The 22,790-nt window shown below is 41.9% G+C and overlaps 1 protein-coding gene across 1 annotated transcript in view; it reads right to left on the bottom strand.

Annotated features, from left to right (window-relative positions):
* Nucleotides 1–11,850: 11,850 nt before the first annotated feature.
* Nucleotides 11,851–22,790, bottom strand: part of LOC105484985 (acyl-coenzyme A synthetase ACSM2B, mitochondrial) — a 34,927-nt gene continuing 23,987 nt past the window's right edge. Inside the window, exons 7-14 of the mRNA XM_011747101.3 lie at nt 22,171–22,250; nt 21,839–21,962; nt 20,173–20,253; nt 18,948–19,049; nt 16,955–17,082; nt 16,734–16,833; nt 14,505–14,624; nt 11,851–12,068 (exon numbers count right to left, since the gene is read on the bottom strand). Of these exons, the coding sequence (XP_011745403.2) occupies nt 11,964–12,068; nt 14,505–14,624; nt 16,734–16,833; nt 16,955–17,082; nt 18,948–19,049; nt 20,173–20,253; nt 21,839–21,962; nt 22,171–22,250 (840 nt within the window). The 3' untranslated portion in view covers nt 11,851–11,963. The remainder of the gene's footprint in view (nt 12,069–14,504; nt 14,625–16,733; nt 16,834–16,954; nt 17,083–18,947; nt 19,050–20,172; nt 20,254–21,838; nt 21,963–22,170; nt 22,251–22,790) is intronic.

Below are 22,790 nucleotides of genomic sequence, written 5' to 3'. Positions count from 1 at the left end.
ATTTTATTTAAGCTAGTTTTTCCTGCTTATAGGCTGTCTCTATCCTTCTGCCATGCTTCTCCACACTCTGGAATTGATGACAATAGAAAATTCCAGTGTGGTTTTATTTTTGTTCAACCATGCCATGTAAATTGACCAATGACTTCCCCACTCATCTCAGATTGAGTTTTGCATGGACTTATATACTGTGGAAGGAGTGATTTGAAATAATGTTCGGAAGACACTTGACAATGTCTACCATACAGCAAGTGCTTTTCAAAGGGTGGCTGTTATAATTTTTTAAAAAGAAACTTCAGAGCCAGATAGACCCAACTAGAATCTTTTTTAAAAAAATTTTACTTTAAGTCTGGGATACATGTGCAGAATGTGCAGGCTTGTTACATAGGTATACATGTGCCATGGTGGCTTGCTGCACCTATCAACCCATCATCTAGGTTTTAAGCCACACATGCATTAAGTATTTGTCCTAATGCTCTCCCTACCCTTTCCCCCAACCCCTTGACAGGCACTGGTGTATGATGTTTCCTTTCCTGTGTCCATGTGTTCTCATTGTTTAACTCCCACTTATCAGTGAGAACATGCAGTGTTTGGTTTTCTGTTCTTGTGTTAGTTTGCTGACAATGATGGCTTCCAACTTCATCCATGTTCCTGCAAAGGACATGAACTCATTCTTTTTTTATGGCTGCATTGTATTGCATGGTGTATATGTGCCACATTTTCTTCATCCAGTCTATCATGGATGGGCATTTGGGTTGGTTCCAAGTCTTTGTTGTTGTAAATAGTGCTGCAATAAACATACATGTGCATGTATCTTTATAGTAGAAAGATTTATAATTCTTTAGGTATATACCCAGTAATGGGATTGCTGGGTCAAATAGTATTTCTGGTTCTAGGTCCTTGAGGAATCCCCACACCGTCTTTCACAAAAATGAACTAATTTACACTCCCACCAACATTGTAAAAGTGTTCCCATTTCTCCACAGCGTTGCCAGCATCTATTGTTTCCTGAGTTTTCTTTTTTTATAAGTCAGAGTCTTGCCCTGTTGCCCAGGCTGGAGTGCAATGGTGCAATCTCGACTCACTGCAACCTCCATCTCCCAGGTTCAAACGATTCTCCTGCCTCAGCTTCCCAAGTAGCTGGGATTACAGGCATGCGCCACCCTGCCCAGCTAATTTTTTGTATCTTTAGTAGAGATGGGGTTTCACCATGTTAGCCAGGCTGGTCTCAAACTCCTGACCTTGTGATGTGCCCACCTTGGCCTTCCAAATGTTTCCTGACTTTCTAATAATCACCATTCTGACTGACGTGAGATGGTATCTCAGTGTGATTTTGATTTGCGTTTCTCTAATGACCAGTGATGATAAGCTTTTTTCTTCATATGTTTGTTGCCTGAATAAATGTCTCCTTTTGAGAACCGTTTGTTCATATCCATTGTCTACTTTATGATGGGGTTGTTTTTATTCTTATAAATCTGTTTCAAAAGAACACACAGGCCATTACAAATCATATTTTGTTTTGATTTCTAGAGTCAACATGTCAGAATTCCAGGAAGTGAAAATGCTCTGAGGCAGAATAAAGCTTAGCTTGAATCTTGAGCACTGGTTCCAATCAAAAATGCTCTCCTACATTGTCTTGAGCAGTGAGCTGAGATCCGGCCACTGCACTCCAGCCTGGGCGACAGAGCGAGACTCCGTCTCAAAAAAAAAAAAAAAAAAAAAAGACAAAAAAAGAAGAGACATATAAAAGACATATTAGGAGTTCCTAAGACAATGTAGGAGAGTATAAAAGTATAGCCAAGTTATAAAGCAGGATGTCTTCATAAAAGAGGATGATTTTGGAGTATAAAAGTATACAGTATGAAAGTATAGCCAACTAAAGCCAAGTTACCATAAAAGTATAGATGAGTTATCATAAAAGAGGATGATTTTGAAGTTGATTTTTCTAGGTAAGCTAAAATTCACATGCTCACAATGAGTATTGGTGGCACAGATAAATCAAATAATTCACAACTGGAATTATAATTGTAGGGCTTTCGCTTCAGGTATCATGATCTTCAAGTATCTCGAAGTCAGATGTACTATGTAGTATTTTACATAGGATCAACTTTTTGATAGGTACCAACTATAAGCCCTGGACAAAATATAAATAGCAACTTCAGAGTGCATTAGAGATCAGGTAACACAAAAATAAATTAGGAAAAGTCTACCTTTGAATAAATAAATGGCATTGAATGAGTTTTCAATTTTTATGGAAAAATTTCAAGAGACAGAGTCAGAGAAGAGGAGCTTCAAAAATTTTGTGTATGAATTCTGCCCAAATCCATGGTTGATCCCTGAAATACACAGAATCCATGCAGCCTCAGGCTAACAGAAATGAATGGTATTTTCAGATGCTGGGCACTACAGAGGGAAAAGAGTTTGGAGTTTGAGTATAGTCAAGTTAACCACCTGCCAAAAGAAATGAATAAACAAAACAAAATCCAGAATCTCTACAGTATATTAATGACAATGTTCAATATAAAATCTAAACTTACTAGATATACAAAGACACAGGAACACATGACTCATTTGCAAGAGAAAAAGAACATCAATGGAGAAAACTAAAGACTCAGATGTTGGAAATAGTAGAGAAGGATTTCAATAACAGTGCTATAGCTGTAATGATTATGCTCAAGGACTAAAAAAAAATACGTTCAGTATGAACAATAAAAAAGTTAGTGGACAAATAGAAATGATTTTAACATTGAGACTGTTTAAGAATGTATTACTCTAAATTAAAAATGAACTTAATGGATCTTATAGCATATTGGAGATCTAAGAAATTTAGCATACTTGAAATTAGTTCAAAAGAAATTAACAGTCTGAAGAACTGTTTTCTTCAGAAAAAGTTTTTTATAAGAAAAAGAAAGAAAAATATTTTTTTAAAAAGTGAAGCCTCAGTGAATCGTGGAACAATGTATGTGGGGTGTGTGTGTGTGTATATATATGTATGTATATGGAGTTCCAGAAAAAGACAGAAAAAATATTTTAAAAAATAATGACCAAAAGTTTTCCAGATTTTGGTGAAAGATATAAATTTACAGATCCAAGAATATTAGAAAAATCTAAAATGGGAGAAATACAAAAAAGAACAATACTTAGGCATGTCATAATCAAATTTCTTAAAATCAAAAAGAAGATAACATTTTGAAAGAAGACAGAAGAAAATCATACATTACACATGTGGGACAATTGTTCAAATTACCACTGACTTCTCCACAGAAACAAAGGAAGCTAGGAAGTGATGTCAGCAAGATGGCAGAGTAGTTAGTTCCCCACTCACATTCCCCAATAGCAACAATAATTGCTCATCCATTCACAGGCAAAAGTGCCTTTGTGAGAACCTGAGGATTTAGGCAGGAGTTGTAAAACCCCAGTGGAGCCCAAGACCTAGGAGAGTTGTTTTGAGAGGGTAGACCCACACATGGGTGACAAACTCATTGACTGTGGTCCTAACTCTGGATTTGGAAATGGCCCCATCTGCCTCATGTTTGGTGAAAGCCCTATTTGGACTTGATCCTGCTACCGAAACCATCTGCCTAGGGGTCTGACAGGAGGGAGTCATGCACAGTAGTACATCAGAAAACAGGCCCACTGAATTTGGCCTCAACTGAGGCCTTGAAACAACCTTCTAACTCAACTCCAGCCTATCTCAGCTGCAGTATGCAATCAGTCCTGCTTGCATAAAGACCCAGAGAAAGACATGTCCATATGAGTCCCTAGGGCAGGATTTTGGATTTTAGTCCCCAAGCAGACCAGAAAGGGCCCTCAATTTTGCCTCCAAACCCTCTCAGCAGCAGCCCAAGAGCAATTTTGCCTGCACATGGAGCTGCTGAGAGACTTGCCCGTCTGTGCCACTGGGACACCCTTGCCAACTTCAGTCACATCGCAAATCCTGAAATGACCCTGAATTTCAGCCCAAGGCTCCCTCAGCTGAGATCTAAGAGCAGTTCTGCCCAATCAGGGAATAGCTGGGAGACAAACCCATGTGAGTCCCCAGGGTCATACTTGCCAACCTCAGTCCCCATAGCAGATCTTGAAAGGCCCTGAATCTCAGCTCCAACTTCACTTAGCTACAGATCGAGAGCATGGCTGCCTGCCCAGGGACCCACTGTGAGACACGCCCATCAGTGACACCAGAGACAGGCCTGAAGATTTCAGTCTCAGTTGTAGACCTTGAAGCAGCCCTGAAACTTGGTTTCCGCCCCTCTCAGCTGCAGACTGGAGCAGTACCGCCTGTCCAAGGTCTCACCCAGTGGTTCAGCAAAAGCCCCCCTGGGGACCTGGAGGAGTCATAGCCATTCACAAACCAGGTAACAGGCCTGTTCCTGTGCATTTGAAGTAGACCATCAGCCCAGTACCAGCCCTTTGGACCAAGGTCCTGGAGACAGTAGAGACCACCCTGGGCCCAGACAGGATCCACGCCTGCTAGAGTAGGCTCACCAACTGTGAACTCCATGTGGACCCAGCAGCAGTCACGTTACCTGGCTCCAAAAGCATTTGGCTACAATCCCATAGGCAAACTCATCCGCCTGGGAATCTAACAGAACACAAACCGGCTAAAACCAGTTTCTAAGGCCTGGAAGAAGCATTTGCTCTTTCAAATGCACAGATGGAAAGGTTACATGAATAACAAGAAATCAGACAAACATGAAACCACCAAAAAAATTAACAAAGCCCTAGCAACATACCACAAAAAAATTGGATATCTATGAATTGTCTGAAAAAAATTCAAAATAATTATTTTAAAGAAGGTCAATGAGATGCAAGAAAACACACCTAAACAACTAAATGAAATTTGAAAAAACAACAACGCATAAAAGTTTTTCTTGCAGGGCATGGTGGCTCGTGCCTGTAATTCCGGCACTTTGGGAGGCCAAGGCGGGTAGATCACTACCTATTCCAGCACTTTGGGATCCCAAGGTGGGATCGAAAAACTACCTATCAGGTACTATGCTTATTACCTGGGTGATAAAACAGTCAGTACACCAAACCCCCACAACATCCAATTTACTTATGTAACGAACCCGCACCTGTATTCCCCAAGCTAAAATAAAAAACAAAACAAAACCCTACAGTGCTTCCAAATGCCCTTGGAGCAAATTTTGAACTCTGTAATGCAGTCTACTCTGCCCTCTGACTAACTGTCCTGCCATTATCTCCTGGGGAGAAAGCCTTCATGTCCTGCTTTAAGGCTGCCCTAACAAAATAACACAGGATAGGTGGCTTAAACAACATGATTGATTGTCTCACAGTGCTGGAGGCTGGAAGTCCACAATGAAGATACTGGTAGGGTTTGTTCCTTCTGAGGGCTGCAGAGAAAGAAAGGATCTGTTCCAGGCCTCTCTCCTTGGTTTGTGGATGCCTATCTTCATGTTCACGTAATGTCAGCCTCGTTAATGTGCATCTCTGTGTCCAGATTTCTTCTTTTTGTAAGTGCACCAGTCATACTGAGTTAGGGCCCATCCCAATGACCTCATGTTAACAAAATTATCCTTGTAAAGACCCTATTTCCATATAAGGTCACATTCTAAGGTATTGGAGATTGGGACCTCAAAATACGAATTTGGGGAGGGGGCATACAATTCAACCCATAAAAAGTACAGCATGTTCTTTCTTTCTCTCTCACTCCCTGTCTCCATCTTTTCTTACTCTCTCTCCTCCAGTCTTTTGACATTTTTTCCAGGCGTTACTATTCACCACCGTCTATTTTCCTGGGGCTCACTCTAACCTGTTCTCTCTGCCTGGAGCATTCCCCAGATCTTCATAGGAAGGTTCCTTCTCTTCACCTCTCAGAGAGGTCTTCTCTGGCCAACCTACCCAAGACCAGTCCCTCCTTCTGCTCCATCAAGCTATCCATTTTTCCTGTTTGATTTTCTTTGTCACATTGTCCATCATCTGAAACGTCTTTTAAAATTTGCCTACTTGATGTTGCACGTGTTCCTGTATAGAATGTAAGTTTCATGAAGACAGGGACTTGGACTCTTTTCATTACAGCTATGCCCCACCTCCTACCACAGAGCTTCATGCTTAGTAAGTCCTTGTGGTGGGTTTAAGGATGGTTGCAAATTCTTTGGCAACCTTCCAATTGAAAGATGGGGCTATTTCTGGCTGACTACTCACCCGTGATTCTTGGCTGGCTTGTGATTTCTTTTCTCCAAGAGAATGTCGTAGACATAGCTATACTGGTTTAGGCCTAACATTGAACAAGACTGGCAATCTATGCCATGGTCTCAGGGAATCTGGGCAACCATAAAAGAAGCCAGACTACCCATGAAGGGCCCTGATATGGTTTGGCTCTGTGTCCCCACCCAAATCTCATGTTGAATTATAATTCCCAATGTTGGGGAAGGGATCTGCTGGGAGGTGATTTGATCATGGAGGCGGATTTTCCCCTTGCTGTTCTCTTAACAGTGAGTAAGTTCTCGTGAGATCTGATGGGTTAAAAGTGTGTAGCTAATTTAAAAATTATTTGGGAGTGATGATGTGTTTCTGTAGTCCCAGCTACTTGGGAGGTTGAGGCAAGTGGATTGTTTGAGGCTAGGAGTCACACATTAAGTTGTGATTGCCCCGCTGCACTCCAGCCCAGGTGACAAAGTAAGATCCTGTTTAAAACAAACAAACACAAAAAAAGCTGTTAAAAGTACATGAATCCAGTTTCTCAATTGAAAAATAAAAGACAGTACTCTATTTTATTATATCCCAGAAATATTCTATCCCTCAAAATAGAAAAAAATAGCAATTACTGATTCTTACTTGCTTAATTTTCTCCATGCTACTTATCACAGCCTATTCTATTTTATATTTTGCTTATAAATCTTAATTATTGTGTGCCTCTGCCTCTGCCTCCCACATTCCCTACAAGTAGACTGAGTTCTGTGAGGTAGAAAACTTTTTTTTTAAAATGGAGATACAGGTCTTGCTTGAGTTCAGTGGCACTGTGGCCTATACTTCCTGGGCTCAAATGCACACCACCATGCAAGGCTAATTTCATTTATTTTTTATTTTTCATAGAGATGGAGCCCCCTGTGTTGCCTAGGCTTGTCTCCAACTCCTAAACTCAAGTGATCCTCCTGCCTCTACCTCCCAGACTGCTGGGATTAGAGGTGAGCCACTATGCTTGGCCGGAAACTGTTGTTGGTTGTTGTTGTTGTTGTTTAAAAAGCTGTGTCCCAGGGCATAGGGTAATATCAGGCACTAGCAGTTGCTTGTCAGATAAATGAAAGCAAGATTTTGGGTGCCACCTGGTGGAAAAAGCAGCTATTAGTAATTGGGTTTTGCCTGTTTTTCTTTTGTAGCTATATTGGTTGGGTGTGTCTGGGAATCTTGGAGGAGTGGTGGGGGTAGTGACCAGGACACCTTCGGCCAGGTGTGTCCTTGTCGCCACCTTTGGCTAGTTGAGCTATATTTATCAGGTCTGGCTCTGCCGAAGAAGCTCAATCTTTGGCTAGTACCATCCTTAGAAGGAAACAGTTAACTTGGAAATCAACTGGACCGCTGCAAACGAGAAACTCTACAGTGTTAAGGCACTATGTACTAAGGTAGCTAAGGGCATTGAGATGAAGATTTCATTTTCAGAAAATAATAAAGTTGCTAAAGCTGAGATCTGTCCTCATGCCATTTAATCACATTATTACTAGACTGGCCCTGGAGTCGCCAAGAACCAGCTCACTGTCTGGGCTGTTCTGTACCCCATACTGTGATTCAGGAAACCCAAGTCTGTTACAAAAGCCAATTATTGAGAGGTGAGAGTCCCTGGGCCTATCTCTTTCCAAGGTGACCATGCCCTGGCAGAGAGCCCCTGGACACCAAGACAGCATCTGGCTTCTAGGGTAATACCAGCTGAAATGCTGATCTATGTGCCCAGGTCAGAATCATAGTGGCAGACATTTCTGAGGCTTTTCCTGTTCTGCTCAGACTGCTGGAGAGATGAAGAAAGGACCTGACAGCTAGCGAGTTCTCTCTTGCAGCAGAGGCCAGAGGGAGCTCCAACAGAGTGTTAACCATAGCACACATAAGTAAGAAGAGAGACGATAACTAAGCTCTCCACCATCTGGCTCCCTCCATATTCTCCCTCAGATATCACTGGAAAGATTCACAAATAGCCAGCATTATTTACTGCCGGGGAGGAGAACTGTGATAGTGGTGGGTGAGTGTTTTTACTAAAATTCTTTAACAGCTTCTGAGCATCCTTTGGTATTAGGCATATGAAAGGTAAACAAAATGACAAGAGAAGACAATGATGGTTCTTTGAGGATGGTGCTATCACTTAGTAGGCCTCTTTCTGAATTACAAGTTTCAGATATCATGTTCTCTCATAAATTCTTCTGCTTAGCTTGCTGGTGTGTCTAATCCTCCCTCTGACCCAAATAAATTGTGGGTCATTTGATTGGATGGGCTCTTCATCCAGCTCACAGTCCCATAATCTCTGTTTCTCTTTTTCCAGGACCCTCTTCTTTTTAGAGTATCCAGCTCCTGTATGGACATAGGAGATGGGAGGTCACCCAAGACTGGATTAAAAAAATGACCAAAACAAAATCTTGAGTCCATCAAAAAGCTGGATCTTCATATCTGTGCATACCCTCCTCTCCCTGCCCAACCTCCAATGTCTGCTAATTTCTCCCCTTCACATCCTCTTCTGTGGGCAGGCAACCTCTCTTGATTGACTGATCAAAGGTATATAAAATGAAGCAAGGGGTTATTTCTGTTCACAGCCCCCAAATTGCAGAGGCAGCTTCATTCACTTGCCCCAACCCATCCTTCACACTAGCACCTCTTAAACATTCATTTCTTCCTAGTTGTTTACCTGAACCCTGATAGGTGCTTCCACAGACATGGTCTGCTGAAATCTCTACTGCATCTTGGTGGTGATGCCGGATCATTCTTATTGACTGGGTGAGGTAACTGAAGTTCAGTATGGGCAGGCACTTCCCATTAGTAACAGAACTAGAACTCAGACTCGTAGCCTTCAACTCTAAAATTAGCTACTTTTCCCATGGATCCTTGACTACTTCCTTTTAGGTAAAATGATACTATTTGCCCTGCCCTTTGGGTTTTCCTCATGGTTCCATCCTTCACTTCTCCTCCTATTCAAATGTTTATCAAACTTCAGCCATTGATTCCTCACCTGCATTGAATTTTTTTTTTTTTTTTGCTACGATCATACACTGTTACCTCTCCTTTTATTTACTCAATGTTTTTTACATTGCTTCTCTTAAAAATATTTTCAAAGAAAAAATACATTAATGAAAATGCTCTGAATTCTTACTATTGTTAAAACATAAGTTTTACATGCCACAAACAAATAAAATGAAAAGTGAATACAATAAAATCACAAATGCTAATGTTATTATGTCTCATTTGGGTATAGTTGCCTGCCAATTATTTGAGATTAGTCTTGTTCTCTTTTTGTTAAAGAAAAAAGTAATGTTTTATCAGTTACTTATCACTATCATATTGTTGGATAACAAACAACTCTCAAATCTCAGTGGCCAACTCATTTTTTCTCTCACGGATCTGCAGGTTGTCTGGGGAGGCTCTGCTTTAGGCTAAGGGTCAGGTTTAAGTCTTTTCTAGAAGGCTTTCTTTGGGAGACTTCTGACTCTCCAAGGCATGCTCCTCTTGTGAAGACGGCAGATGCCTCACAGATAAATACAAACCATGTACACATGTTTAAAAAGCCCCCTTGTGTTATGCTCACAAACATTCCAGTAGCCAAAAAGCTGTCAAACCAGCTCAACCTCAGTGGAACAGAGAACGATTTTCTTCCCATGGGGTGGGGTGTGCAGTAAATGGAGATTAAATATTTGCTGAATAACAAATATACTCTACCACAAAGGATGAAAAGGTGTAGAAATAGCAAAACAAGCTTTCTGGTATAATTGAAAAGAACTGGAAAAGAACTGCCTTAGACCAATCATAATTTATGTCCTAGTGGTGAGCTCCCTGCTATTCTGACCAAAATTAGAGTCCTTTTAGCAAGAAACAAGGTGTAGTACAGGTAGGTGGTTGTGGGGAGTGGCTGTTGGGTAGGAGAAAAATGAGTTTGCAGCAGTTTTTCAGTTTCCTTCCTCTTTTGCAAGTTGCTTCTCTAATTCTGTATCTTTTCTTTTGTTCTTTCCCCTTCATGTTTATTAAAAGAGTGAACTACATTAGCGATTTCTATTTCTTTTCACTTCTCACTGATAAGCTCACAACTATCAGTCTCCTACCCATAATTACTCCATTGAACTATTTTTTGTTTGGGTTTTGGTAATAACTTATCTAATATTCTTGCTGCCAAGTGCAATAGATCCCTTTAGCATGTCTACATAAACTGCATGTCTACCCTAACAAGTACAGATTAAGAGAGCGGCTTTGCCAAGGTCCAGAAGCCAAAACAAGCAAATTGATGGAGTGAGTATAGAAATTGAAAGCACAGGTGTTGTATGCAGCTTGGCCTGTATTAGAATCTGGCTCTGTCATTTAATCTCTCTAAGTCTTAATTTCCTCCTTTGTAAAATGGAAAAAATAATAGTGCCTGAACCAAAGGGTAATTGTGAACCTTAAGTAGGATTAATATGTGCATTTACTTGGGATAGTGCCTAACTCTTGGCAAGTGCTTGATGAACGATCAATATTATTATTACTATTGTTGTTATTATTACCAAGTCTTCTTAAGAAGAGTCATGGGCTCTCAGATAACCTTTGCTTTCTTCTCCTACTTACTTGAACTTGCTAGGAGCATTCATCCTCCATCTCTGGGTTGTAGGTGAAGTCCTCATAGTGCTCACCTCTCTCGATCTCCTGGACCATAGATCTGGTGTCCCAGAAGCCCCAGGAATTGAGGTGCTTGTTGTTCCTTCAATAAAACCACCTCCCCATTCTCTCTCCATGGATTCCCCAACTCACAAGCTGTTGGAAGCATACACGTACCTCATCCCTGCCTTTCTTTGTTTTTCCCGAAGACTACTATCAGGATCTTGGTTTTAAAATTATTTTAATATTTGAGTCTAGGAAGAGTAGATAACACCAAAAACAAGGTATGGGTAGCTGATAACTTTGGCAGTGCTTACGTTGTTCTCACAGCTATGATCTGAGGTCTGTAGATGCCATACAGAGGTGAAACAATGTGGTATTTATCATGCATCTGGGTCAGTGCCTGGCATATACCAAATGCTTAATAAATGGTGGTTCCCCTCTGACCCTGAGAGTTCCAAGGTTTGGGGTGACTTGGGGATGATTCTAATGTCCCAACCCCACACACACAAGTCTTCCTGTATGGAGGTCTTCTCCTAGGGTAAAAGAAGGGGCCACGGCCTTTCATTTCCTTCTCAAGCTCCAGTTTTATGCTTGCCTTTGTCTATCTGTGGGAGTATTTATGTTTTCCTCTTTTCTTCCCTCTCTTCCATTCTTCCTGTCTTCCATTACTTTTCTTTATCAGTTTCTTTTACTATTTTTATTTTTTAAATTTTTTTCCTCTTCCTTTCTCCCTCTCTTTCTTGTGTTCTTTTGCTTTCTTCTTTCTCTCTATTTCTTTCCTTTCTTCTCTTTATTTTTCTGATTCTCCCTCCAATTATTTTTCTTCTATCTTTTCTCCCCTTCCATCTTCTCTTTCCTTTCTTCCTCCTTCCCTTGCTTCCTCTCTCCCTTCCTCCATACTTTATTTCTTTTTCAATTGCTTTCCCTGGCAGCTTTAATATTTCCCTGACTTACTTTTCTTTCCTCTTTTTCTGTTACCCTCTCCTTTTCACTCTCTTTCATTCCTTCCGTTTCTTCTTTCAACATCTAACATGGTAATGTTTTGTGTTAATAACCAAGGCAAGACAAAAATTACATTCATGTTCTTTCATAAAGAATATCATATCTTCACAGTAAGGCCACAGGCCCAAAGGGAAAAGAAAGAGAAAGAAGAGGGGAATCCAAATGAATGCCTCCTAGATGTATTACTGCACACGGGCTTTCCCAGACATCTTCCACTCCTTGTCTCGAAGCTTGGTTCGTTGAATTTTCCCTGTGGAAGTCTTGGGCAGGTTCAAGACAAACTCTATCTGTTGAAAAAAAAATTGGTCCAGGGTGGGTTGTCTGTGACCACAGTGGGTTGCATTTTTCAGTACTGCCACAGGGTGAGGGGAAGTCCTTCAGGCTGGAGCCACTTCAGGGCAGCCCCTCTGTGCAATAAGAAGCTTCAGAAAGTGCTCTGGGATGAGGACAATAAGAGGTTGGCTAGAATTGGGCATAAAGGTCTTTGACATATTTTCAGACAGAGGAGGAGCAGCATAACAGACACAACATGGCACAGCAGTCAGCCAGTTGAGCCTTGACATCAGTCTCTCTGGACCCCAGCTCCTCCTCTACCAATCACCTGGCTTTAACTAGGTCCTTGGCTTTGCTAAGACTAGTTTCCCTACTGAGTAAGCTGGAGGATAATAGCAACTTCATTGGGTGATTGTGTGGACAAAAGGAAATTATGCAGGCTAAGTTACTGGCATGGAGTCAGCACTGAAAAATACTAGCCATTGTTATTAATCTGGATTAATCTGAGGTCTTTAGATATCTAAGACATCTAAGAATTAGGATACCTCATTTTGAATTCCATATCAATCATTTCCTATCGATGTACGCTAAGCAAAATTATAAAATCTCTCCAATTTCACAATTTGCTCTTGTTAAAAGGAATGTTTGAAGTTGAGGATCCTCTATCTCTAATATTCCCAAAGCTGAAGACATGGATGATGAAGACGCCTCATTGAGGCTTCCAATGATGTGGCTCAATTACCTTGGCATTGGTTTAAGCATCAGATGGTCTTGAATTTAATAAAAATTAACTTTTTTAACTTTAATTTAATAATAGGGATACTGAGATGGAAAAAGTATCTTCTTAGTGGCTGATATAAGAATTCTTCTATAAGTGAAGACTGACTTTGTTGAGAAGGGTTTGTTCAAACCACAATGAAATGGAGCAGAGGTCAGCAAACTATGACCTGCAGGCAAAATACAGCCCATGTCCTGTTTTTATCAATAAAGTTTAATTGAAACAGTCATATCCATTCATTTAGAAACCATCAACCTTTAACTCTGCATGGGCAAAGTTGAGTAGTTGCAACAAAGAACATATAGCCTAAAATATTTACTATTTGTGCCCCGAAGGGTAGATAGAGAGTGGATGAAAACCACAGGAGGTAACCGTATTTAATGCTAAGAAGTAAGCTACTCTGCTTGTCATGAAGAGAGAAGCAGAAGGGACTGGATGTAGTTGGTGGAAGGAGGCGGAAGGTGGAAATAACCTGTTGCCTTGAGAATTCTAGAGGAGATACTTGCGGAAAGAGACACATCTAGTAAGATATTTGAGTAAGACACTGCACACTGTGTGATAGGACTCCTTGACTCAGCCTTCTACAATATTCAGTTATACTTAAACGTTCATAATAATTTTGGTGTGCCTGGATTTCTAACCTCCTTTGTAAATACTTATTAAATGCTTATTATGTGCTAGCTACTCTTCTAAGTGATGCCTTCTTAAATTAACTCATCCTTAACGACGTGTGAAGGGGTAACAGCATAATTCTCATTTTGCAAATAAGGAAACTGAGGAACACAGAGGTTATTGAGTAAGTGGTGGAGGTGAATGTTGAATCCAACAGTCTGATTCCTGAGACTGTGCTGTGCTGCCTCACTCTCAGAGGCTGCAAGTCCACCTAGTGGACTCTGATATGCAGCTGAGATCCCCCTCCAGGGACAAAGAACTCCCACCCCACTGCCAGACCCCTGTGGGAATTGCCTCAGCCAAAGACAGCTGTCTTGTCCAAGGTCACGCTCCTTCCCAGGGCAGCCTACATCCATACTTGATCCACCTGTGACTGTAAAGACCCCCTTCCCTTCCTCACCTTGCCTTAGGACAACACTGAAAGGTTATGCTAGCTTCAGAACTCCCATGGGATTGGCTGGGGTTCCCATTGAGACTAAGTCACAGTGCAACTTCACCCTCTGCTTTTAATTCAGAGTGAGTCAAAAGCTGAGGTCATTTTTCAAGCATCAAGATAGTTGCTAGATTGTCTTCCTGGGCTTTCTTGATCATAGTCAGAAAGACTTTTTTTTTTTTTGAGACAGAGTCTCACTCTGTCACCCAGGCTAGAGTGCAATGGCACAATCTCGGCTCACTGTAACCTCCACCTCCCAGATTCAAGCGATTCTCGTGCCTCAGCCTCCTGAGTAGCTGGCATTATAGGCGCATGCCGCTATGCCTGGCTTTTTTGAGTAGAGACGGGGTTTCACCATGTTGGCCAGGCTAGTCTTAAACTCCTGACCTCAAGTGATCCACCCGCCTCGGCCTCCCCAAGTGCTGGGATTACAGGCGTGAGCCACCGCACCTGGCCCAGGAAGACTTTTTAAAATTAGAGGGCTGTCCTTCTCCTGAAGAAGATAAATATAACAGGAAAACAATCTATTTCTCAAGTTTGAGTGACTTGGGATCTCAAAGGCCTTACCTTTCTTGGGTACTTGTATGGGGCTGTCACTGACTTCACATGCTGCTGCAGCTCCTTGGTGAGCTGTTCTGGGTCATGGGACAGGAATTGCGAGGCCAGGACCACAAATGCTTTCACCACCTGCAAAAAAGATGAGGGCCAAGAGAGAAGGGATTAGAGTGTGTAGTCATCTCCTGGAATAATGTGAAATTGGCATTAAGACTTCCATCACCCTTGTATCTCCTCATTTGCATCCCCAGTGATCCAGGTCAAGGGAAAGGGAGAAACTGGGGACAGGAATGAGGTTCCAGCTCTCTCTGAAGTTGTTTATTGGAGGAGCAGGTGGACAATAGATTGAGACCAGGCTCGCCTCACACTCCAAGGACAATAGAGACAGATGAGGAGAAAGAAGATACAGGGGGAGAAAAGAGAAAAATAGACTGAAAACCATAACCCTAAACCATGTGTTAACTTCTCCAAACTTCAGTGTTCCCATCTATAAAATGGGTATAAAACTGCCATATTTAACTTATGGTAAATAAAATGAAATCCTGTACAGCAGGGCTGGCTCAGAGCTGGACACACAGGGTTTTCTCAGCAGAGGATCCCCCTTTGGCCTCAGTGCTCAGTGGTTCCCATCATTTTCTGTGCGATGTGTTCTGTAGGTACCGGAGGTGTGATAGTGCCAGGCTTACACCCTGTGGGAATGTCCTAGGACACTGATCCACACATCCCACCTTAATATTTTCCTACACACACATCAAAGTCCACTAGACCCCATCTGAGCCTATTTCTATAACCCTGGCTTTATAGGGGTCTTTCTTTTTCCCTTTATTTTCACTGCGAACCCTGTGGCACAGGGGCGTTATCCTTTGGCTCAAATCCCTCCTCTGTTCTTCTGGTCAGGAATCAGAGTCTGATTCAAACACCAAACAGCAGGATAGACTCCTTCCAGCCTCATCAAAATAGACATTATATGGTACTTACTATGTGCTAGGCCTTGTTCCAAGCACTTCAAGTTTTTTTTTTTTTTTTTTTTTTTGAGACAGAGTCTCACTCTGTCGCCAGGGCTGGAGTGCAATGGCGCGATCTCAGCTCACTGCAAGCTCCGCCTCCCAGGTTCATGCTATTCTCCTGCCTCAGCCTCCTGAGTAGCTGGGTTTACAGGTGCCTGCCACTGTGCCAGGCTAATTTTTGTATTTTTAGTAGAGACAGGATTTCACCATCTTGACCAGGCTGGTCTTGGACTCTTGACCTCATGATCCATCCGCCTCGGCCTCCCAACCAAGTGCTTTACTTTCTAAAAATTTTTATCGATTCATAATATTTGTACATATGTATTGGGTACAAGTGATATTTTGTTACATGCATATATTGTAATTATCAAATTAGGATACTTGGGGTGTCCATCACCTTGAGTATTTATAATTTGTATGTGTTGAGAACATTTCAAGTCCTCTCTTCTAGCTATTTTGAAATATACAGTACGTGGTTGTTAACTATAGTCACCCTACTCTACTATTGAACATTCGAACTTATTGCATCCATCTAACTGTATGTTTATACCCATTCACCCACCTCTCCTCATCCCCCACTTCGCCACCCACACACCCTTCTCAGCCTCCGGTATCTATCACTCTACTCTTTATCTCCATGAGATCAACTATTTTAGCTCTCACTTATGAGTGCAAACGTGATATTTATCTTTCTGTGCCTGGCTTACTTCACTTAACATAATGACCTCCAGTTCTCTCCATGTTGCTGCAGATGACATGACTTCACCCTTTTTTAATGCCAAATAGCATTCCATTGTGTATATATACCACATATTATTTATCCATTCGTTCATTGGATACTTAGGTTGATCCCATATCTTTGTATTGTGAATAGTACTGCAATTAACATGGGATTGTAGACATCTTTTTGATATGCTGATTTATTTTCCTTTGGATAAATACCCAGTAGTGGGTTTGCTGGATCGTATGGTAGTTCTGTTTAGTTTTTTGAGAAATCACTATACTTTACAAATATTAGCACATTTAACCCTCATAACAATCCCTCATCTTACAAATGGGGAAACTGAGAAACAGAGAGGCCAAGTAGCTTGCCCAAGGTCACATAGCTAGTAAGTGGCAGGGCCAAGATTGGGTCTCAGAGTGTTTAGCCCCACAGTCCCTGTTCTTAAACCATCATACTACACTGCCCTTGTGTTGATATCTGTTCACCCCCAGACTGCTGCTTCCCCATCACCTCTCCTCGGACGGGGTCTGGGCTGCTGATTACAGCCGTCTCAACCACAGCAGGGTGCTCCATCAGCGCGTTCTCTACCTCTGAAGGTCCAATCCGGTACCTGCAGAAGAACCTGTCCTTCAGAGAAGACTGGACACCCAACCTCTAGGCCATCCCAGAAGTCTGGAACCAGCCAGAGTAAAGACCCAAATTTCCCCTCCCAGTCCAGAAACCAAGCTCACCCGCTGGAGTTAATAATATCATCTGCCCGTCCCATAAACTGGAAATATCCATCTTCATCTTTGATTCCCCGATCTCCAAGGAGCCAAAAGTCCCCTCGAATGTTGGCTGCTGTCTTCTCGGGATTGTCCTGGTGACCACAGAAAGACAGAGTGATTGTGCCTGCAAAGCCTAAATCCCCTACCCTGGGGCTGCCATGAACGGATGTCATAAGTCTTATTAAAACTGCAGGTGTGCAGTGTATAACTTGACCATGGCAGACGTGCCCTGAACCAGCCAACCCTAGGCTGCAGGTAGAACTGGATCTTTCCCATTTATTGAAGTTATTCCACTCAGGGTCTCTCAGCTACTCCTCTAGGTCCAGTCTGATGGATATTATTGATATATTCGTTCATCCAGGCTTAGGGCATTTCCCCCAGTTGTTTCCATCTCCCCTTTCACAGATATCCTAATCTCTGCTCACTCCATGGCACCACTCAAAACTATCGTTTTGATTAGGTACTTTTCTTGGCTTCTTTGTTAAATTTGAAAGTTCTAGGGACATTAGCCGGGAAGCCCCCGGGACCCTGGCTAATGTGCATGTTTCTACAATGGCTGGATCCCTCTATTAAGCTGAGGCACTTGCTTATGAGTAACGAAAAGGCTTGAGCTTTATCCCTTGTCAGGGCATCTTCGTATATGACTCTGGTATGGGGGCATGGGTTCCAGACTGGAGATTCAGTTACTGGATGATATGGTGGCATAAAGAATTCTTAGCCTCACTCCATCATTGGGAATAGAGGGATGTTAATGATCAGAGACACCAAGAGGCTCGTCTGAAGCTAAACAGCCATGACAGAAGGTAGAATTGAGACCAGAAGCCAGGTTTCTTGGCCACTGGCTCGACTTTCTTATGGCCACATGGAGCCTCTGTGGCCTCAGAAGTCTGCCCAACAGATACTTCTGAGTCTGTTTCCCTTTCTGTCAAATGGGGAGAAGCCCATGACTTAGTACTTCACTGGCATTTGAGAATAGAGTGGGACTGCACATAGGAAATGCTTGGAGAAGGGAACAGTGTGGCCCTGCCCTGATCTCTGAGGCTCAGTTTTCCTCATTTGTAAAATAGGAATAATCATTCACATCTACAACAAGTATTTTATTGAACACACTCACAACACAAAACTTACAGATGAGGAAACTGAGACATGACAGATAAGTAACTTGCCTAAGATCACGCAGTACAGGGTTTTGAACTTGAGCAAGCTGAGTCCAAAAACTTTATAGGGTGGCTGGGAGGATTAAACAAGTTTAAAGTTTACAGATTAAAGTGTTTATAGGACAATGCTTGCCTCATGGTATGCATTCAATAAGTGGTGGAAACTACTATTATTTGATTTATTATTTATTTATTTTATTAATGAATTATCTCAGGGATCAGAAGGCATGCCCTTGGGGTCTTCTCTGTCCACTTTCTAATGGTTGTGAGCTTGAGCAAGTCTTGTAATCTCTGGCTCCAACATCCTCACCTGTCAAGTGAGGTGGCCGGATTCAAGGATTATCTGTCTTTACCTTCCCAAGATCTGAAGATAGGGATTCCTCCAGCTGGATGGCAAAGTCTCAATGTAAAGTGCCTGGCAGGCTCTAAAGAAGATCAATGGCATAGAGCATGGGGTTGATACCTATGGGAGGGGGCAAGGCTGCCCTTGGGGGAATGGTGCTGTGTAGAGTTCAGGGTCAATAATATTTTGGGCATGAAACAGAGAGTTCTTGAGAAGTCTGAGGGCTAATTGAAGAAAAATAAGTCTTCCAATGAGGTCACAGAGATAGGCTGAGGAAGGCAAGGCTGAATAGACGGTCTTTTCTTCCACTGGCAAAGCATATATTCTTGAAAACTGGACACTCTTTGTCTTCACATCTAATGCCTCTTGGAAGTTTCAGAACATTTGGCCTCCCTCACCCCATTTAGTGCTCCCCATCCTCACTGAGGAACAGAGGAGGAGGAGCACAGTTTCTCACCACATAGCCAGAGAAGATGCCTATAGGCTTGATGGGTTTGACCCTGATGCCAATGTCTCCTTCTGTGCCAGGGGGTAGGACGTTGCCCTTATCATCTATGACCTGGAGAAAGAAGCAGGTTGGAAGAATGATGCACAGAGCAGGAGATAGCTTCAATGGTAGCATGAGATTACTGAGTTGGTCAAATGAAAGACCCTCTTGCTCTAATGGAGAATGAAAACAACAACCAGAAACCAAGGGAACCCAAGAGCCTTAAACTCAGATCTCTGATCCATCTGCCTGGAATAATTTAGGTGAATCCTTTTATTGAGACTGGCCCAGATGAGTCTGGGAGATGCTTTTGGCTTTAGGAGCTCAGATAAAATAATAGCCTCCCCTTATCTTTGAGACCTACCTCACCTGTGGACTTAGAAATCAGGTAGATCAAAACTCACATTTACTCTGCTACCTTACTAGCTGACTTTGAACTACTTAAACTCTGTGCTTCAGTGTTTTCACCCATAAAACAGATACTGACAGCTTATTTCACAGGATTTTTATACGAATGAAATAAGATACTAAGAAAGGGGCTTAGCAAATGGTTATGATAGTGAATATCATGGCAAGTAACTGGATATGACACTGAATAGAGTCTAAGTTACACTTTAGATATACAAAACTATACACATAACACAGATACACAAACACAAATTCTAGTTCTCCAAAAACAATAAAACTTTAGCTACAACGCATTCATTATAGTGTATTTTTACTAGTGAAAACTGGGACATCATCCCTTGGTCCAATAAAAGGCATAAATAGCAGTGGATACCTACTATTTACTACTATATCATCATTAAAAATCATGCTGTAGATTGGCATTAATTGAACGGAAAAGATCTTTACCTAAATTGTTAAATGATAAAAGCAAGTTACAAAATGTTATGTCAGGATTCACCCCTAGTTTTGTTTTTAAAGCATATATACTTGCGTACTGTCTAGCTAATTTGCTAGATATTCAAAGTGGGTCCTTCTGGATGGTAACAATATAAATGATTTCCCCTTTTCCTCCTTCCTTCCCTCACTCTCTCCTTCCCCCTAACCTCCCTCCCTCCCTCTCTTTTTCCTTATGTTATCTTAATATCGGTACTTTCTATTATTTTGACTCAGTAAACAATGGAATACATAAATTACTGAAAATCAGTGTTTCCCCTAACTTCCTCCCTCCTTAGTGTCCCGAGCAAACCTGTACATCATAATGGGGAGCAGCTATTCCCATGTATCCTGGTTTGATTTTCATCGTCTTGGAAACTACGCAAGTTAATCCCTGTGGAAAGAAGCAGACAGATCAGCAAACCTCAGGAGGAGGTACAAGGTCATACAAAAAGAAAAAGTTTCTGTAGAGCAGGTCCTGAACTTGGCCTACACTTGGGGGCTCGTCCCGCTCCTCATTCCCTGGCTGTCTCCCCATTGCTGGAACCACAATCCTAGGGGCTTTGCCAAATTGTTTGTTCAGTAAGCAACCCAACTACCACTCCCCAGGAAGAGGACCTAACAGTCACATTATAATCTCTTTTAGGGGGAGCCACATTTTTATATGACACTATGGATACCCAAAGTCCTTTCAAACTATATGGAATCACCAATATGCAATCTGTAAGGCCTGAAATATACTGACTTTTGTTTTTATTTTGAATTTTCATGGGTACATAGGTGTATATATTTATGGGATATATGAGATGCTTTGATACAGGCATGCAATTTGAAATAATCACATCATGAAGAATGAGGTATCCATTTCCTCAAGCAGTAAAATATACTTTTTAAATTATGTCCCATGGCAGCACCAGTTCTGCTTGAACCCTGAAATGAACGTTCCCAACAGAATAAGAGATGAGTGGTGGATGCCTCACTGACAGAGACACAGATTGTCATTTTCTCAGATCTAGCCTGGACACCAGATATCACAGTGATCCATCTTTTCCCACCACCCACTGTGCTGAAAAGGGCAAGTTGATCGACCCACCTCAGAAGAGAGGCTGCTGAGTGATTAAGATCATGGGAGTCTGAGTGTCCTTGTAAGCATATCCTAAACATGTCCTCCTCTGAATGGTTGGAGGCCCCTGCCAGGGTATGCTTGCCACAACTCCATTGTCCTTATTCGTATTTGCAGAACTCTTCCTAGCTCTTTCATACCACAGAGCTGCCATCAACCCTCTGCAGAAGTTCTTCCAAGGGTACTCATTAGCCAAAGAAGGATGCAGGGTAAGAGAGTGGAGAGGAAAAGGCAAGAAGTGCTGAGAGTTACAAGTAAGAGGCACTGGAAAAAGGAGAGAAAGAGTTGAGGGAAAGTAGTCCCCATGTAGTTTGGATAAATAAAACAGTATAGAATAGTATAAATTCATATTGTGCACATGAGACCTCAAGAGTTCCAAGAAGATATCTCAGGAAGTGCAGTAAAGTCATGGTGGGTTCTTCTTCCCATTCCTCACTTCAGTCTAAGCAGCTTTGTACAGTGCTTGACATGTTTGATAAACTTTGGTCTCTGCTAAAATGTTTTCCTATCACAGAGGAACTTTCTGACTACCATATCTGATTTACCAACTTCTCACCCCATCTCATCTACTTTACTTTTTCCATCGCATTTCTCACCACCTGCCGTGCTAGATAGTTCTTACTTTATTGTCTCTCTCCCCAAATCTCACTGGAATGTAATCTCCCAGAAAACAGGAGCTTTGCCTGTTTTGTTCTGTGCTGAATTTTCAATACCCAGTACCTGTCCCTTCATGGAGGCTCAATAAATATTTCTCAAATAAATGAATGATAAATGGTGGCTAACATTTTTTATTGTCAAAGAGACTTTTGAAGCCCAAAAAGTGCATCCAGCCCATGGTTCCCCTGGGAACAGGTACCGTTTCTGTCTGGCCATAGAATTCTCGGATGTCCAGTCCAGTCTGGGCCCTCCAGTTCTCCAGAATTTCTGGAAGAAGGGAATCCCCTCCACTGAGGCAGTTCTGTAGATGGGGGAACTTGTAACTGAAGAAGAGAAATAAGAGTTTCCCCTCAGCCTCCCTGGAACCAAAGTCCACCCAGGCCTAGACTTGGTTTCTGGGTGCTTTGATGATGCAAATGGCTTCATGGGGTTATCTGTGTGCAAGAGATTCAGATAGATAGGCATGCATGTATGTGAGGGAGTCAGGGGGACGGGGCCAGACTCTCTTACCAATCCTCAAAGTCCCATCACCTGGAAAGATCCTGCTGTAGCAACATCCGGTAAACAAGGGGGGCACCAATCATGCTCTTGATTGGGTAGCTGGAGAGTGTCTAGAAGAAGAGAGCCAGGTGAGACATTGGTCACCAGGTCAGATGCCAACTTATGGCTATGCACAGTGGATACAGTTGTGAGCTATGGAGTTATAGAGGTCTGGATTAAAATGCTAGCTTGTTTACTATGTCTGTTTCAGGTCAAATGAGCCCCACAATTCTTACGCACCCTGAAAACACAAATAACAGGGAAACGAATACATATTATGGTAGTGAGAAAGCCTAAGACTATTTTGAAACCTTTTTGTCAAATCCTGGATGTCTGTTCCTGCCAGTTTAAGACTTGCCCTCATTAACACAACCCTAGGAGTATATCACCCCCTAGCAACTAAGGGAAGATCAGCTGCCTGAGCACAGCAGCTGTCTTGGTTAAGTCCCTTAATCTTCTGTAGCCAACTTTATAATAGTTTGTTTCCAACGTTATTTTCCCGAAAATAGTTTTGGGATATATTTTAGCTATAAAAGGTCTTTGAAAAGCTAAAGACATTAGACATTTATATCTATAGACATTTCAAAACAAGTGCTACAAAAAGACCTAGT

Source organism: Macaca nemestrina, chromosome 18, assembly GCF_043159975.1.
Source record: "Macaca nemestrina isolate mMacNem1 chromosome 18, mMacNem.hap1, whole genome shotgun sequence".
Classification (NCBI taxonomy): Eukaryota; Metazoa; Chordata; class Mammalia; order Primates; family Cercopithecidae; genus Macaca; species Macaca nemestrina.
Note: the sequence above shows the minus strand (reverse complement) of the source record. Positions and strands in the feature narration are given on the sequence as shown.